At 48.8% G+C, this 18,398-nt stretch overlaps 1 protein-coding gene across 1 annotated transcript; it reads right to left on the reverse strand.

The window, feature by feature from the left end:
- Positions 1–1,381: 1,381 nt before the first annotated feature.
- Positions 1,382–15,011, reverse strand: LOC123366087. Its single transcript, XM_045009196.1, has 7 exons — positions 14,873–15,011; positions 11,583–11,631; positions 11,284–11,338; positions 10,413–10,502; positions 7,211–8,835; positions 6,081–6,148; positions 1,382–1,606 (listed from the first exon to the last, which is right to left on the reverse strand). Exons 1-7 carry the CDS (start codon positions 14,939–14,941, stop codon positions 1,382–1,384), a joined length of 2,181 nt encoding a protein of 726 aa, XP_044865131.1. The 5' UTR covers positions 14,942–15,011.
- Positions 15,012–18,398: the final 3,387 nt, after the last annotated feature.

The raw sequence follows: 18,398 nt of genomic DNA on the forward strand, positions 1-18,398 counted from the left end.
GTAATGGGTTAGGAACCGTGGGGTTGCGTAAATCTAAAAACAAGCAGTGGAGGGCTTACACTGTTTCTTTTTCTGAAAATCTCTCAACAGCTCGATGTCTTTCTAGAGGCCTTTGAGAACTTACAGATCGGTAGCCCCGTGGGAGTAAATATATCATGCATCAGCTGTTTTTGCTCATGTCTGAGACACAGATCTCAAGAGGAAAATCCGGAAAAGGACAAAATGGAAGAATGAACCAGCTCAGACTCCCTTATGGCAGGGGTCGTGGTGTCCGTTTTTACAGGCAGGCGGCTCTAAAAGTTCGTGTTAAACCAGGCGATTAATAAAACGTATTTAAATATGTCAATATGAATGTGTCCCCCTTCATATTTGTGTTAGTAAAAGACGGTGCCGGTAACAGTCATGTCTACACCGGCAGCTCTGTTAAAGAAAATATATTACACCCCCTGGGAAGTTGGGAGCTTCGGCGGGTGACCCTTCTTATTCAAGTGGGCAAAAAGCCTTGTCAAATGCTTACACTTTACATAAACCGGCTCAAATACATTTTAAAAGAAACAAGACCATTGGGTCAGATGTGGATGCGCAATGGCAGGCAGATTCGGTGAAGATGCATCGGTTCTCCAAATGCAACCTAGGTTTTAAGTCCATCTTAACAGTGATAGACATTCTATCCAAATCTGCCTGGGCCTTAGGCCTAAAAGACCAGACACGTGGTGAGGTATCCAAGGCCTTTAAAGCTATTTTCAGCAAAGGTCGCATGCCTCAAAAATTACAGACCGATCGGGGGAAAGAATTTTTAAACAAACCTTTAAGCAGATTGTTAAAGCGGCATGGAGTTAACCAGTTTGTTACTAATAAGGAAGTCAAAGCAGGGGTTGTAGAGGATGTGGAGATATTTTACAGCCCATATCACCTTTTGCTACATTGACGTGTTACCTGAGTTTATAAAGTGTTACAACCAGTGTTTTCACAGAACTCTACATACCAGACCCGCTGATGTTAGCCCTTCAAATTCTCTGAAGGTATGGAAAACGGTTTACAGAGATGGTTTTAAAATAAAACCGGTTGTTGCCTCTTTTAGAAAAGGCGACCATGTGAGACTATTTAAAACCAAAGGAGCTTTTCAAAAAGTTATGAACAGACGTTTACCGATGAGATATTCCTTGGGCATGCCTAGCCTTGCTCAACACGTGCTTCAACAAGCCCAGACGTGTATTTTGCAATGATTTTCATAGCCCTATTACCCAATAAAGCCCCCCAGGGGAGGGGATTAAAGACAATTGATGTTTGGGGTTTGTTTTTAAAAAATAAAAATGACCAATTCAGAAAAAAGGACACAGATTATTATTTTTTTAATAAAAATAATCGCTTGTGAGGTCCCCTAAATAATCCTCCAGTCAGTGTCGTGGTACAGGCACCGCTCTTGCAACCTGTCTAGGAGGTTGTATAGTTCTAAGCGGGCATAAGCGGTGGTGAAACAGGCTATGAAGACGTTGGTATTGCCAGAGACAGAGTACTGGTCTTTTGCGAGCTTCCAAGACACACACGCGGTTTCATCGTTGATAAACTCGCAGGATGAAACCTCGTAACTGGGGGAAAACAGGTACTGAAAGAGTATCAGAGGGGTAGCCGTGTTAGTCTGGCTCTGTAAAAGCAGCAAAGAGTCCTGTGGCACCTGATAGACTAACAGACGTATTGGAGCATGAGCTTTCGTGGGTGAATACCCACTTCGTACCCACTTTCAGGTACTGAAAGCGTTCATCAGGGTCTCTCACCATGCAGCTGTTGGGTAGGTTTGTTCTTTGGCCAAATTTACCCCACAGAGAATTTAAAAACAGTTTAGCCATTTGGCGTTTAGGGTTTGTCAGTTGGACCGTGTGCTTGATTGTTTGTTTGAACAGTGTGAATTGGGAGGCTTTGTTCCAGGTGGGACCTGACCCATGGGTGAACCTTAAGGACTGGTTAGGAAGATATGTAAATTAATAGAGCTTTGAAATGCAAGTCTGCATTGTTAGCGGTAAAAGGGTAGATGTTTGCTCCGGGCTTGTGATGTGAGCAAACAAGTCTTGTCTATTGCTATAGTTTGAATTCAAAGATCAAAAAAGGAATATTAACATTTAGGAAGATACTTGAGTGAAATAGTCTTATTGTCTATGTGTCTCTTTGAAGGTTGTGGTAACCTGTATCTGAACTGTTTAATGGATAAATTACCCTGTGCTAATTGCCAGGATGTTTGGGAGAAGGAGAGGTAAGCCTATCGTTTTCTCAGGCCAAAAGGCTGCTGGAAATGTATAAAAACCCTGGGACACGATCCTGCTTCATCCCAGATCTGCTTGGGGTTTCAAGAGGGGGAAACCTTAAGCCACAAGGACTGAGATCCCCAGTCACTGACTGGAGTCACCCTGAATACGGACATCGGACTATAACCTATGGACTATTTCTAAAAGGACTTTTGGCAACTACAAGCTCATCTCTGCTATGTATCTGAACCTCAAGAGTGGAATTCAAGTCTGTCTGTATCTTGATCTTTTAACCAACACTCTCTCTCTTTTTTCTTTTTAAATAAATCTTAGCTTAGTTAATAAGAATTGGCTGTAGCGTGTATTTTGGGTAAGATCTAAGTTATAATTGGACCTGGGTGTGTGGCTGATCCTTTGGGATTGGAAGAACCTTTTCTTTTATATGATGAGATAAGATTTTCAGGACTCATCAGCATATCTGACAGGTGTGTCTGGATGGAGGCCTAAGACTGGGCACTTTAAGGGAACTGCGTGGTTTGGACTTCTGAGTAACCAGTAAGGTACTACAGAAGCTGTTTTGTGCTGGTTGGTAAATCTAAGTATTGGAATAACCACCAGCATTTGGGGTTTGTCTGCCCGGTTTGGTTTCCAGTTCACCCTGATTGAGTGACCTCAGCTGGCTCCCACGGGCAGCACCGTCACAATGATACATCTGAGAGAAGGGAGCAGAAGGAGACTCCACCAATTGGAAGGCACGAGATGCACTGTCCTAGGGATGGGGGTTCCACAACCACCGCTCCCAAGAGAAGGAGAAGGGTGGTGGTGGTGGTTGGGGACTCCCTCCTCAGGAGGACTGAGTCATCTATCTGCCACCCCGACCGAGAAAACCGAGAGGTCTGCTGCTTGCCAGGGTCTAGGATTCACGATGTGACGGAGAGACTGCCGAGACTCATCAAGCCCTCAGACGCTACCCCTTCCTGCTTCTCCACTTGGGCACCAATGATACTGCCAAGAATGACCTTGAGCGGATCACTGCAGACTACGTGGCTCTAGGAAGAAGGATAAAGGAGTTTGAGGCGCAAGTGGTGTTCTCGTCTATCCTCCCTGTGCAGGGAAAAGGCCTGGGCAGGGATCGTCGAATTGTGGAAGTCAATGAATGGCTACGCAGGTGGTGTCGGAGAGAAGGCTTTGGATTCTTCGACCATGGGATGGTGTTCCAAGAAGGAGGAGTGCTAGGCAGAGACGGGCTCCACCTAACGAAGAGAGGGAAGAGCATCTTGCAAGCAGGATGGCTACCCTAGTGAGGAGGGCTTTAAACTAGGTTCACCGGGGGAAGGAGACCAAAGCCCCGAGGTAAGTGGGGAAATGGGATACTGGGAGGAAGCCTGAGCAGGAGAGTGCAAGAGGAGAAGACTCCTGTCTCAGACTGAGAAAGCAGGACAATCAGTGAGTTATCTTAAGTGCCTATATGCAAATGCAAGAAGCATGGGAGAACTGGAAGTCCTGGCACAGTCAAGGAGCTATGATGTGATTGGAATAACAGAGACTTGGTGGGATAACTCACATGACTGGAGTACTGTCATGGATGGATATAAACTGTTCAGGAAGGACAGGCAGGGCAGAAAAGTTGGGGGAGTTGCATTGTATGTCAGAGAGCAGTATGACTGCTCAGAGCTCTGGTATGAAACTGCAGTAAAACCAGAGAGGCGGAGACCATGAAATGGTCGAGTTCAGGATCCTGACACAAGCAAGAAAGGAGAGCGGCAGAATACGGACTCTGGACTTCAGAAAAGCAGACTTTGACTCCCTCAGGGAGCTGATGGGCAGGATCCCCTGGGAAAATAACATGAGGGGGAAAGGAGTCCAGGAGAACTGGCTGTATTTTAAAGAATCCTTATTGAGGTTGCAGGAAAAAAACATCCCGATGTGTAGGAAGAATAGTAAATATGGCAGGCGACCAGCTTGGCTTAACAGTGAAATCCTTGCTGCTCTTAAAGGCAAAAAAAGAAGCTTATAAGAAGTGGAAAATTGGACAAATGGCCAGGGAGGAGTATAAAAATATTGCTCAGGCATGCAGGAGTGAAATCAGGAAGGCCAAATCACACTTGGAGTTGCAGCTAGCGAGAGATGTTAAAAGTGACAAGAAGGGTTTCTTCAGGTATGTTAGCAACAAGAAGAAAGTCAAGGAAAGTGTGGGCCCCTTACTGAATGAGGGAGGCAACCTAGTGACAGAGGATGTGGAAAAAGCTAATGTACTCAATGATTTTTTTGCCTCTGTCTTCACGAACAAGGTCAGCTCCCAGACTGCTGCACTGGGCAGCACAGTATGGGGAGAAGGTGACCAGCCCTCTGTGGAGAAAGAAGTGGTTCGGGATTATTTAGAAAAGCTGGATGAGCACAAATCCATGGGGACGGATGCGTTGCATCCGAGGGTGCTAAAGGAGTTGGCGGATGTGATTGCAGAGCCATTGGCCATTCTCTTTGAAAACTCCATGGCAATCGGGGGAGGTCCCAGATGACTGGAAAAAGGCTACTGTAGTGCCCATCTTTAAAAAAGGGAAGGAGGAGGATCCGGGGAACTACAGGCCAGTCAGCCTCACCTCAGTCCCTGGAAAAATCATGGAGCAGGTCCTCAAGGAATCAATTCTGAAGCACTTAGAGGAGAGGAAAGTGATCAGGAACAGTCAGCATGGATTCACCAAGGGCAAGTCATGCCTGACTAACCTAATTGCCTTCTATGAGGAGATAACCGGCTCTGTGGATGAGGGGAAAGCTGTGGACGTGTTATTCCTTGACTTTAGCAAAGCTTTTGATACGGTCTCCCACAGTATTCTTGCCAGCAAGTTAAAGAAGTCTGAGCTGGATGAATGGACTATGAGCTGGATAGAAAGCTGGCTAGATCGTCGGGCTCAACGGGTAGTGATCAATGGCTCCATGTCTAGTTGGCAGCCGGTTTCAAGCGAAGTGCCCCAAGGGTCGGTCCTGGGGCCGGTTTTTTTCAATACCTTCATTAATGATCTGGAGGATGGTGTGGACTGCACCCTCAGCAAGTTTGCAGATGACAGTAAACTGGGAGGAGTGGTAGATACACTGGAGGATAGGGGTAGGACACAGAGGGACCTAGACAAATTAGAGGACTGGGCCAAAAGAAACCTGATGAGGTTCAACAAGGACAAGTGCAGAGTCCTGCACTTAGGATGGAAGAATCCCATGCACTGTTACAGACTAGGGACCAAGTGGCTAGGCAGCAGTTCTGCAGAAAAGGATCTAGGGGTTACAGTGGACGAGAAGTTGGATATGAGTCAACAGTGTGCCCTTGTTGCCAAGAAGGCTAACGGCATTTTGGGCTTTATAAGTAGGGTCTTTCCAGCCCTCCTTTCTTTTAGACCCCCTGAGGATATAGCAGCCACCAGTATTCTGAACAAAGCATCATATTTTCCCCAAATCTTCATCAGTTTTCTGAATGAAGCATCATACTTTTCCCAAACACAAGACTATGGGGAAGCTGTGACGAGCTTATGGTGTTGGGAGAATGGTTTGTCAGTCCTTGGTTTTTTATTCACAACCCCTAGAGCGCGTGCTCCGGGTTTGTGAATATGGGCATTTTCGCACACACAGTTTTCTCAGGGCTTGGAGTGGTGGTGGCCGCTGAGGAACTGGAGTTGTGTTTGTGTGGTTGGTTCTCAAAGGCTTTGATAAAGGCATCATCGAGCTGTTGAGAGATTTTCAGAAAAGAAACAGTGTAAGCCCCCCACTGCTTGTTTTTAGATTTACGCAACCCCGTGGTTCCTAACCCATTACACCTCATCATCAACCGTCACTTCTTAATCATTCATTTACCTGAGTGATGTATTTTCCATTCACCTTGTCCTCCGGCGACTCCCCCGAGCTGCGTTCGCCTTCCTCCTCTAGAGGAGCGGACAATGAGAGGTGGTCACGCTCATTGGGGTGCCTCACGAGGGTTTGGGTTTCGGGTTCCAGCGTATCCATCAACAGCTGAGTCAAAGGGCCCTCGTCGCAACTCTCGCTGATGTAGCGCTTTTCCCACACAAGTCCAAAGGCCTCGGGGCTAAAACAAAGTCTTACGTTCTCATGGGGGTGGTGAAGGAGTCCATGTCTCCATGATCTCCAGAGCACGCGTTCTGGGTAAAAGAGGGCCTCTTCTGCCTCGGTGCTGGGACTTAGGGGTGATGGTACTGCACTCTGACTGCAGAGGGCACTGGGAGGAGTTCTTAGAGGAGTCACAGGACCCGCTCCTGGGGGTGTCACCCCGCCCTGGAACCCCCCGATTGGTCAAACCTGCTCTCAGGGCTGTCCTATGCAGCCAAAACTCATCACGATTGGTAGAGGGCAGTGGGAGGAGTTCTTAGAGCTGTCACACGAACCACTTCTGGACGGGTCACCCCGGCCTGGAACACCCCCCGATTGGTTAAATCTCCTCTCGGGGCGGGCCTATGGGGGTGATGCCCATCCTGATTGGTAAAGGGCAGTGGGAGGAGTTCTTAGAGGGGTCACATGACACACTTTGCTTCCGGTCATGTGTCCGCCATGGGTGGGACTTCCAGTGACAGGTGGTTGGGGCTTAAGGGGTCAAGGAGCGGGTTTTGAGGGGTCAAGGGGAGGGGTTAGTGTTTTATTGATGGTAGGGCCCTTATACTACTACCAGACACCCTTGGAGGCCCTTGCCTTCCCAAGGGGTGGCTTTGTAAATTTAGCATCAGGTGTTCTTGAATCAGAGTCCTTGGACATTTGGGACTTCAGTTTGTTCTGAAGCTTATTGCAGGTTTTCTTGAGGCACATTAACATCCGTTTGAGAATTGTAACTTTGCTTCTTGAAGGGGATGATGTCCTAGCTCTAGAGGCCTTTGGTGACTTTGGGGGAGAACCGTCAGGACTCCCAGTTGTTTTCTCCCCAGCTTGCGAAAGCCCTGTTGTACTTGTAGCAATGGACACCATCTTTGGTTGCTTACTGGGAGCCGTTTTCCCCATTCCATCCTGCGTCTTTCTCCTGTGTGCTGGAAGGAGCCACACCACTGGCATCTTTTTGTGGTTGGATGATGCTGAAGAGTCTCCTGGAGTCCATCGCTGTGGGATTCCATGGGATCTTTCGGGCAAGTCAGCACCTGCAGAGCCAGCTGGTCTCTTCCGTCGAAGCTTACTGCACTTCTTGCAGACACTAATTGGCAGCTGATCCCTGAAGAGCTTTGAATTCACAGTTCCATCGAGCCCATGTGGTTCCATGTCGTCTCGAAGACCATGCAGCTCAGCAGATGTCTCCTCCTGAGTTTTCTTACCCTTCATCTTTCCTGGATATGTCTTACGGCACTGCTGGCAGACTGAGACCTGGCCCGCCAAGGGGCGGGAGCTGCTCAACATTTCCATCAGGTGCTTCAGCTGCAGGTTGTGTGCAGCCTGCCCAGCAATGAGAGAGTCAAGGGTGGATCTTGTTAGCTGCTCAGAGCCTGGGGCCTCTGGGGCAACCTGGTGGCTTTGGGTCCTGGGATGATCTGCCCTGCCCTCACCTGCCTGTGCCCCTGGCCCCAGACAAGAGCCTTCTCCCAAGAGAACCTTCCTCTCCATGTGCAGCTCCAGCTTCTCTTCAGTCCCTTTGGTGCCGCTCACACTGGTAAGGGGCTTTCTCAACTCGCTCCTATAGAGGTGGAGTGTGGCTGTGAGCGTCTTCTCTGCTATTGCCGTCTCTCTCACGAGGGGAGCATCTCTGTGCGACTCTCTCACCATCTTTGGGAACGCCTCCATTTGGATCTCTGAGCATTTCTGAGCAATGTGTTCCTGCAGCTTGACCACCACCGTGGGCACAAGCCTGGCCAGGATGGCATCAGGGGATGCCATGATCCTGTGGGCCTTTTGAGGCAGGGGTCCAGAGGGGCAGACACATGGCTCCTGGATTGCCTGTGCACGCTGAGGGCTGGTGTTGGATCTGAGGGGCTCCGGGACCTTTGCTGGAAATCCACACTTGGGCCGATCTGTGTCTAATATCAATTGCTGCTTGGTGTCCCGCTCACCCAGCAATGGCTCCCCCGGGATGGGGGTTTGTGGAGCTGGAGGCAGAAGAGCTGTGTGGGGTTTCTGGGGGGTGAGGGGTAAGCCCTGCTCATGCTGGAGTCTCTTTGTAGAGTCCAGTTCCTCCAGGACTTCACAGCTTAGGAAAGGGACCCTGCTCATGTTGAACTTCACCCTGGGGTCTCTGTCCGGTGGGCGCAGAGCAGGGACGTTAGGGATCATCTTGGCCAGTGACTCTGTGTATGGGGTAGGAGCCCCCAGTTGACTCTGCAGATGCTTCTGGCGGATATTGAAGTCTAAGCCACGGACTGACGTCTGGTCCAGACCCATGGTCTGCTCTCGCCGGTCTCGTCTGCTGTGGGCAGGAGGCCTGGTGAGAGGCTGGGCTTGGATGGGATGAGCGGATCCTTCCCAGCCCCCGACAGGCATGATCTCCCCCGTGTGGCAGAGGGGCTCTGATTGAATCATGGCGGCTTCTCTCAGGGGAAAGGAGCTGGGACTCCAGAGGGCAGAGGTGGTGGATTCCCTAGAGGAGTAGGAGAACTGGCTCGTGGCAGATGTCGACACACTCGGCCTGTGGGAGAGAGCAGACAGGGACAGATGGGACATGGCTCTGCTGAGCAAAGGCAGGGCTTGGGCACAGTAGTGCAATGGGGCAGTGCCTAGGCATGCATTGCACACCACACCCCGACACAAGGACATCAGCTGGGTAACAAAGGACTGAGAGGGGGAGCTGGCACTCATTTTATCTAGAACGATAACCCCTTCGTCACACGCACATGTGCAGCACCTAGAACGATGGGGCCTTGATCATGATCAGGGATCTACTGCTATTTGAATAGAAAGATTAGCTAACAACAATTGGTTTGGGGGAGGAAGATGTGAGCATGTGGGTGTAACCCTTGCCAGAGGATGTTGTGAAGGCCAAGACTATAAACTATAAAAGGAATTAGATAAATTCATCAATGGCTATTAGCTAAGGTGGGCAGGGATGGTGTCCCTAGTCTCTGTTTGTCTGAAGCTGGGAATGGGCGACAGGGGACGGATCATTTGATGATTCCCTGTTCTGGCCATTCCCTCTGCTGCACTGGCATTGGCCAGTTTTGGAAGACAGGATACTGGGCTAGATGAACCTTTGTCTGACCCAGTCTGGCTGTTCTTATGTTCTAACCCACTGGAAAACTGTCCTGTTCTAATGGCTGATACCCTAGAGGCTAACAACTTACTATTGCTCCCAGTTAATGGAGTTTCTCCGGTGGTGGAGGTCTGTGCTATGGTCCTGAAAGTCCTGGCTGATGACTCGTGTTTAGGGTGTACCACGTGGTGTCCCACTCACTGCTTGTCTGGTGCCTACTCTGGGGATGGGATTAGCTCTCGGTGTCAATGCCCCTTCCAATTGTCGCATGTGGTCACTGTCACTCCCACAATGACCCAGACAGTTTTCCTGTTCACTGCCCCGCCGGTCCATGCCATGCCCTCGGGGGCTGGTAGGGAAACCTGGGCCCACACTTCACACTGGGCTCCAGGCCAGGGACCCTCAACCCAGCAGTTCTGGGCTTTCCTCTCCCAGCCTGGACTGCTTCCTACTACTCCTGGTTCCCCTCCTTGCTCTGGGTGCACCAGCTCCAAACACTCCCCCCTCTTTCCAGGGAGGGGCTGCCCTTTCCCAGCTGCAGCCCCTGTCTCTTGCCAGCTTCCTGGCTTTATAGGCCCCATCTGTTCCTGCCAGCTGAGCCTGCTTGGAATCAATTCCCTGCTCCCTGGCTCTTCCTGCAGGTGCACCCTGTGGAGTTCATGGGCCTGCCTGGCCACCTGAGCCCCTTTCAGTGCTGTGTGGGGTGGACACCCCCTCGCAGGGTGTCATTGGATTGCTTTTTCTTTCAAACACAGCACGGGCAGGTTCTAGACAGTCGCCTGCTGGCAGATATTGCCCTACAGAAGGATTTGATCCTACTCACAACCCCAACTTGTAGTCTCTGCATTTAATTTCTGATCATCCCTCACCTCACTTTCACTGGTATCTCACCTTGGAAGCTAAAGCCTCTTAGGGGCTTTTTCCCTGTTATTTTAGGATCCTGGAGTGTCTGGTTTTCATTCACTCGCCCCTCCCACCCAGACCCCAGACTGGTGCCCCCTGGTCAGTTGCCTTACGGTATCAGGTGTCTGGCCACGTACTGTAGATTCCTCTCAACCAGCCTGAGGCGCTGAGCCAAGCGGAGCTTCTTCGGGTGCACAGGGCAGCTGTGGAACAGAGAGAGCAGATAGCTGAGTGCAGGCCCTGCCCTCAGGCCCTCTTTTACCCAGAGGGGAGGCACCGAAAGGCTCCCTGTCCCATTCTCCACTGAGGCAGCCTCCTCCCCTGCAATACCCGGGCCTTGGATGTTCTGGTTTGGGGTTAGCTGGATTGTTAGGTGAGCCCTGTCTAGTGCTGAGGAGGTGAGAGTGTATCCTACTGGCAGCGTGTGTGTCATGTCCCGCCCACGGAAGCTAATCAACATATAGGATAACAGCCTACTATAGCTGCCAACTAATACAGCTACCTCTTCAGCTCTAAGGGGTGTTTTATGCTGCAGAGCTGAAGGTCCAGGGTTCAAATCCTGCTGGGGGACTGGAGAAGGGGCCGTTACACAAGTGCTGCTGGATCCCTTTCACCCTTCTCACTGTACCAGAAAGGCCAGCCTTCCTCCTGATCTGTTCACCTCACCTCCCCGGGGTGCACGGGGCTGCTCTAGGAAAACATTTTCTCCCCCTCTTGGGAGGGGAGGATGGTCCAGTCCAGTCGACACAATCTACCCCCCACCACCACTGCCCCAGGTTAAATGAACTGTATGATGCGTGGGGGTGGATTAAAGATGGCAACTTCTGCTGGGTGGGGATGAATTGCAGGAGTCTAAAGGAGAAGAGTTCCTTGCGTGGTACATAGGTCGGGGCAGGGGAGGGATTACTCGGGTGGGGATGAATTGCATGACGCTAAAGGAGGGGACTGACCCACTGCAGATTGATGGAGGGGGGCATTGCTTACCATGTCTCTAGGGATGCACCAGCCTCCTCCAGCTCTTCCTCACAGCACCCAAAAGCTGCCAGAAGTGAGACATAAAGGAGACATTGAGCTGCTTGCGCACTCGTTGCTTCCTAGCACCCTAGAGCCCCAGATTTCAGGGGCAGCCTGTGAACGGAGCCCCAGCCACTGCCTCTGCACGACTCTGGGCACGACTGAGCCTTCGCAGGAAGAGGGGGGCAGGTGGGGGAATAGACCCTATTTCTCTGCTTTGCATGGGGCCTGAGTCTGCCACCGCAGCTGTGGGGTCAGGGGCTGCTTACCTTTTGGTTTCTGCTTTTTCTTTCGGTGTTTCCTCTTCCTCCGAAGAGCCTGCCACACACAGAGAAAGCAGCAGGGTTAGAAGAGAACTCCTCAATAAACCTGAGAGAACAATGAGCCAGAGGTGATTGCCATGTGGGGCCAGGGGGAAGTTTTTCTTTGTGGAAGAGTATTGCACTATGAGGCCTCCTGGGTAGGCACTGTGCTTTCCTGTGATGCAGACAATGTAGGGCACACAGCACAACCCATAACAGGGGTCACTGGAACAATCCAGGGGTTGGAGAAACAGGGATTGCTGGTACCCGGAGCCTGCAGAGTTTATAAGCATTGAAGGAGAGAGCCTGCAAAGTTCTCTCTCCTGCAGAGATGACAAAACTCTGCAGGTTTTAGGATTGCAGGGTATGCAACTAACCCCAGATACCATGCACGGAATTCAGACCTTGGGGGAGAAATCCGACCTCTGAACAACAGTGTTTCCTAGATACATATTTAGGGAATGCATGCTATCGGGGTTTTATCTGCATGCATTTGGGATGGCCATGCTACTCCTGAGTGGTGAAGCCATGAATGGGTTATTCAAATGCACCCAAACAAGTGCTGATATAACCCCAATATCATCCTTAAACGGCAGCTCTTTTACACCAAACAACAACAACAACAACAGTTTGGCATGAGTTCAGCCCATTTGCCTGGGAGCTGCAAAGTTTCTTGAAGGTAAACCGCACTGCTTGCAGCTTAACTAGCCAGGTATTCCTTTCACAGGCTAGATCTTTCTCGCCTGGGCTCAGCCCCTGTCCCCCTCCCCCACAGTTTAGTTCCTTTATTTCTCCAGGTGTTTTCAGCAGTCTTCCTTTTGGGGCAGCGAGGTGGTGGAGAAGAGCCTAGATTAACTCCCTTCCATGCCTTAGAATAGGATTTGGCTATGACAGGAATCCTTTGGCTCCCAGTTTGACCCCTCACTCCCTCCTAATGGAAAAATACCACCAGTCCCAAAGGATGTCCATCTGAGGGAACTGAGATTGTTTAGTCCGCAGAAGAGAAGAAGGGGCGGGGGGGATTTGATAGCCGCTTTCAACTACCTGAAAGGGGGTTCCAAAGAGGATGGATCTAGACTGTTCTCAGTGGTGGCAGATGACAGAACAAGGAGCAATGGTCTCAAGTTGAATGGGGGAGGTTTAGGTTGGATATTAGGAAAAAAACTTTTTCACTAGCAGGGTGGTGAAGCACTGGAATGGGTTACCTAGGGAGGTGGTGGAATCTCCTTCCTTAGAGGTTTTTAAGGGCAGGCTTGACAAAGCCCTGGCTGGGATGATTTAGTTGGGAATTGGTCCTGCTTTGAGCAGGGGGTTGGACTAGATACCTCCTGAGGTCCCTTCCAACCCTGGCCTTCTATGATTCTATGAGGTGACATGATCACATGACGCTGCAGTGTCAAAGCAGCATCCCAGGAAACTTCTCAGGAAGGAGGAAGATTAGTATCTTCCAAGTCCTATTGTCCTTCCTAATGGCCAATCCAGGCTGATTGCCCACTGTTTGGGGGCATTCCCCCGGTGCAAGCACTTTTGTAATTGATACAGAGCCCATATTCCTTGCTTCAGATACAGAAATGATACATCCATACAGATAGGATAATCCCCTTCAGTAAATCAAAACCTTTCCAATGATATCTCACATAACCCATCTTGAATAAAACATACCTTGGTTATGCCATATTCATAGAACAATATTTCTATGAAGAGTATGGGGCGTAATGTCACAGGGGTGAAGAAGCATGTGGACAAGGGCGATCCAGTGGATATAGTGTACCTGAACTTTCAGAAAGCCTTTAACAAGTTCCCTCATCAAAGGTTCTTAAGCAAAGTAAGTTGTCATGGGATAAGAGGGAAGGTCTTCACATGGACCAGTAACTGGTTTAAAGATAGGAAACCAAAGGTAGGAATAAATGGTGAGTTTATGAAGAGAGATAAATAGCAAGGTCCCCCAAGGATCTGTACTGGGACCAGAGTTGTTCAACATATGCATAAATGATCTAGAAAAGGGGGGAAACAGTGAAGTGGCCAGATTTGCAGATGATACAAAACTAAAGATCGTGAAATCCAAATCTGAATAGGCCCTCCTTGTTCCCAGATGTATAACTCTGTGTTGGGCTGTGTGAAAATGCATTTTGTTTGAATGGGCCCCATTTGCCAAACCAACTCTCCGGAACTCTCTGTATGACTGCCCTGTCCTCATCGTTATTTACCATTCTGCCAATCTTTGTGTCATCAGTACATTTTTATCAGCAGCAATTTTGTATTTACTTCCAAGTCATTGAAAAAAATGTTGAATAGCCTCAGACCTAGTACTGATCCCTGCAGAGCCCCATTAGAAAAACCCACATTCGAGGAGCCCTTTGACAATTACTTTTTAAGATCTGTCAGTTAGCCATTAGCCTGTTCTCAATCCCTTTAACCTGTGCTCCATTGATATTAAATAGTGCTGATTTTTAATCCAAATGTTCTGCGGTACTTGTGTGCATAAACAGGGGAATCTCAAGTTGGAGGAGAGAGGTTATTTTACCTCTGTATTTGGCACCGGTGCAACCAGTGCTGGAATCCTGTGTCCAGTTCTGGTGTCTAACATTCAGGAAGGATGTTGATAAATTGCAGAGGGTTCAGAGAAGAGCCATAAGAATGATTAAAGGATTAGAAAACATGCCTTGTAGTGATTGACTGAGCTCCTAAAGTCTATGTCGCTACCCGGGGAAGAAACAATTACAAATGGGCTCTTCAATCTAGCAGAGAAAGGTCTAACATGTCCAATGGCTGGAAGTTGAAACTAGACAAATTCAGACTGGAAAGAAGGCGTCCATTTTTAACAGTGAGAGGAATTAACCATTGGAACAATTGACCAAGATCATGGTGGATTGATTCTCCATCACTGGCAATTTTTAAAATCAAGATTGGATATTTTAATAAAAGGTATGCAGTAGGCATTATTGTGTGGAAGTTCTTTGGCCTGCGTTAGACAGGAGGGTCAGACTAGAAGATCCCAATGGGCCAATCTTGCCTTGGAATCTATGAAAAACAACACCTTACACAAGTCTAAGTTTGTCACATCTATGTTTGACATGGCCCATTTTCCATAAAACGTTGTTAACCTGCTTTAAATATATTCCCGTCCTTTAATTCTTTATTGATTGATTCCCATATCAGTTTGATCCGAGCCTGCTGATTGAAAAATACTTATGTTTGGTTCCTGCATTCAGCTGTCATCAATCCAGCTTTTCTATCTCTCTAGGAATCTCACTTACCTCAGATCTGGCGAGCCTCAGCACAGCATAAAAGACTACAAAGAGCAGATAGAGGAGGAGTGAACTCATTTCCCCGGGCTCAGGCACTAAGACACTCTCAACACAGGCACTCTCAAAGCAGCAACAAGTACCCAGGCTACACCTGAGGGCAGGTTGCTGCTCTGGCATCAGGCAGGCGCTGATGTCATCTCTAGGTCACAATGGGGTTGGCCTCCTGCAATCTCCCTCTAGTCTGTGAGGTGTCAATGCTGTACTTAGATCAGGAGATGGGATGGGGCAACTGCCCAAGTGGGCTGAACTCAGAATAAAGCAGGAGAGAGGGCATCAGGTTTCCCAGGAAAACCCTGGGTCTTTTCCGAGCTCTATGACTCTCAAGCCCTTAGGCAAGGGACATTTTTTTCCCTACTTGTGGGAACTCCTAAAACCCTTGTGACTGAGGCAGAATCTCCCAGCCTGAAGTGAGAAGCAGCCCTGAAGTGATTCTCTAGTGCTACCAGTGCAGAAAAACGTTCATGGTATCACCAGCCCAAGCATTCCAACACCATGAGTTGGGCCCCACCAAAATCATGAGATTGGCTTCAAAATAATGAGATCTTCAAAAAACATTCATCTGGGGACCTCTTCATTTGCCTTCTGGTATCTGAGCCGCTAGGGTGCACTCAAGTCATGTTCTCCAGCTTCTCTTTGCAATCACGAGGGCTTAAAATTGGCTAACAAATAAAATAAAATAAAATAAAATAAAATAAAATAAAATAAAGAGCAGAGATTCTCAGATAAATCACTTGACTCCAGCAGTGGGCGCTTTAAGAAAAGCACCCTATATCATAAGATAATAAAGAGCCCTAACTCCTATCTAGCATGTTCAATCAGTAGATCTCAAAGCATGTTACAAAGGAGGTCTGTAGCATTAGCCCCCTTTTCGAGATGGGAAATTGAGGCACAGAGAAGAGCAGTGACTTGCCTACGGTCACCCAGGAAGACAATAGCAGAGCCAGGACTAGCACTTAAGTCTCCTGAGTTCCATCTAGTGCTCTATCCACTAGGCCACAATGCATTTGAAGTAAGGGGTCATAGTCAATACATTCCTGTAGCGGTTATTTTGGGCTCTTCCAATACCATTGTTATTGAAGTTACACATGTTGACCTGTGGTCTGTGCTGGTACAGGGGCATCCTTGTTAAAACGAATTTCTCACAGCAGGTTGCATCTGAGTTCTTGTTAGGCCTGAACACAAGTTAACTGGACCATGTCTCCGATGTCCCCATGGGAAAGTTTAAAAGCCACTGAAGGCCTTGCAGTGCACTGACATACTGGGATTTTCAGAAAGCCTTTGACAAGGTCCCTCAGCAAAGGCTCTTAAGCAAAGTAAGCTGTACTGGAATCAGAGGAATGGTCCTCTCATGGACCAGTAACTGGCTGAACCATAGGAAACAAAGCGTAGGAATACTGCATGCAGATGTGGTCTCCCCATCTCAAAAACGATATCTTGGAATTGGAAAAGGTTCAGAAAAGGGCAACAAAAATGATTAGGGGTGTGGAACAGCTTGCATAGGAGGAGAGATTAATAAGACTGGGACTTTTCATCTTAGAAAAGACAACTACAGGGGCTATAATAGAGGTCTACAAAATCATGATTTGTGTGGAAAAAGTAAATAAGGAAGTGTTATTTACTCCTTCTCAGAACAGAAGAACTAGGGGTCACCACATGAAATGAATAGGCCGCAGGTGGAAAAGAAACAAAAGGAAGAATTTCTTCACACAATGCACAGTCAACTCCTTGCCAAAGAATGTTGGGAAGGCCAAGACTATAAGAGGATTCAAAAAAGAACTAGATAATTTCATGAAAGATAGGTCCATCAATGGCTATTAGCCAAGATGGGCAGGGATGCCCCACCATGCTCTGAGGGTCTCTAGGTTCTGTTTACCAGAAATTGGAAATGGATGACAGGGGATGGATCACTTGATGATTCCCTGTTCTGGTCATTCCCTCTGAAACACCTGGCATTGGCCACTGTCGGAAGACCGGATACTGGGCTAGATGGACCTTTGGTCTGACCCAGCGTGGCCATTCTTATGTTACAGCTGTTCAGCCTCCTTGATACCTGTGATGTCATAATCCTGCTCAGTTCTCCAGTCTTCCATGGAGTCTGGATGGAAAGACAGGGTAGATGTCACCTAGTGAGCAGGGCCTGCGAGAGCAACCGGTGTTCAGGCAGAGAGGGGCTCCTGGGAGAGCAGAGTCAGGGCTCCGTTAAAGAGCCAGAGACAAGGGCCTGGCCTGAGTGGAACCCACCAAACTTTGATTACACCCGTACCCGTAAGAATTCCATTGTATTGCAGGGACAGTGAGCAGGTTCAGTCTGTTCTGACAGCGGAACTCCCACCTGTGGAGACCACCACAAATATGCAAATTGGGACAGTTGGGGATGCCAGTAGCCTGAGTTGCTCCGATGTGGAGGAAAGACACCACAGTGTAGTAAAGCTGCTCAGACTAAACAAAAAAAAATCCTTCTGTTGATAAGACGACAATCTTTGGGTTAACTAAGACGCCTCATAAATCAAAACATGCTCTTATCATTACAGCAATACAGCACATACCAGTCCAAGAAAAACAACAGTATCTAACATACAGAGTTCTTCAGTACTGAAAGGTACACGGGCCACTAATCCTATGCATTGAAAGCATGCGCTGCTTATTTGGTATTTATGTCCTCACACCCTCCTGAGCTGACCAAGCAGCAAGCACTCTGTTCTTTGAATAGGCGGGGATCCTTCTCCTGGCAGTTATCTGCTTGCAGCAGGTAGCCAAAGCAGGCCTGCGAACATCAACCCTCGGGGAAGAGATCTTCAGCGCCCTTCCAATATGGCTGTCTCTCTCTGGGGCTGGCTGAACTGGCGGAACTGGAGGTTCAAATCAAGTCTCTGGAGTACATCCACAGCAGGGATCGGTCATCAGTGCTATGTTTAGATGGAGTTGAGGCATCCGCCTTTTATAATCTCTTGCCAAAAGATTAGGCACATTGTTCATTTTTACAGTTCTTGGTAATAGCAGCACATTAGATACAAAAATTACCATTAGCAATAACAACAAATTCATTGCAAGTGTCCATTTACAATCATTTTTGCTATGCCACACCTTTGGCTCAATACCATTGGGGTTTGAGGAACCCCAACTGACCAAACCCAAAGATCTGTCCTGGATTCCCCCTTTCTCCCCACACCTCTTGCCTGCCCTCTCCCTGGCTGGCTGGGAGGCCAGGGACCCGGAAAGCTTGTGGCTTTGGGCGGGAGCTGGGAGGGTTTGTTCAGCTTCCCCCAGCGGAGGGAAATAACTGGCCAGAGCCGGCTTAGTGCCAGGAACCCTGGGACCACGAGGGAGAGCCCTGGCATTTCGAGCACTAGCCGGTGGTCGGAGCCATAAGGAACAACCAATGAATGGAGCCACGAGCTCTGTCTGTGGCCCTGTCTCTCTCTGTGGATGTGCCCCGTCAGCCCAACAGGGCCTGGTCAGAACAGGGGCCTCAGGC

This window comes from Mauremys mutica, chromosome 3 (assembly GCF_020497125.1).
Source record: "Mauremys mutica isolate MM-2020 ecotype Southern chromosome 3, ASM2049712v1, whole genome shotgun sequence".
Lineage (NCBI taxonomy): Eukaryota > Metazoa > Chordata > Testudines > Geoemydidae > Mauremys > Mauremys mutica.

What these genes read in the sequence shown, in the direction of transcription:
- LOC123366087 (XM_045009196.1), bottom strand. Translation starts at nt 14,941, where the DNA reads ATGAGTTCACTCCTCCTCTATCTGCTCTTTGTAGTCTTTTATGCTGTG. An exon ending in GGTGCATCCCTAGAGACATG is followed by an intron (nt 10,503 to 11,283) that starts GTAAGCAATGCC and finishes TCTGTTCCACAG; the next exon opens with CTGCCCTGTGCACCCGAAGA. An exon ending in GTGGCCAGACACCTGATACC is followed by an intron (nt 8,836 to 10,412) that starts GTAAGGCAACTG and finishes TCTCTCCCACAG; the next exon opens with GCCGAGTGTGTCGACATCTG.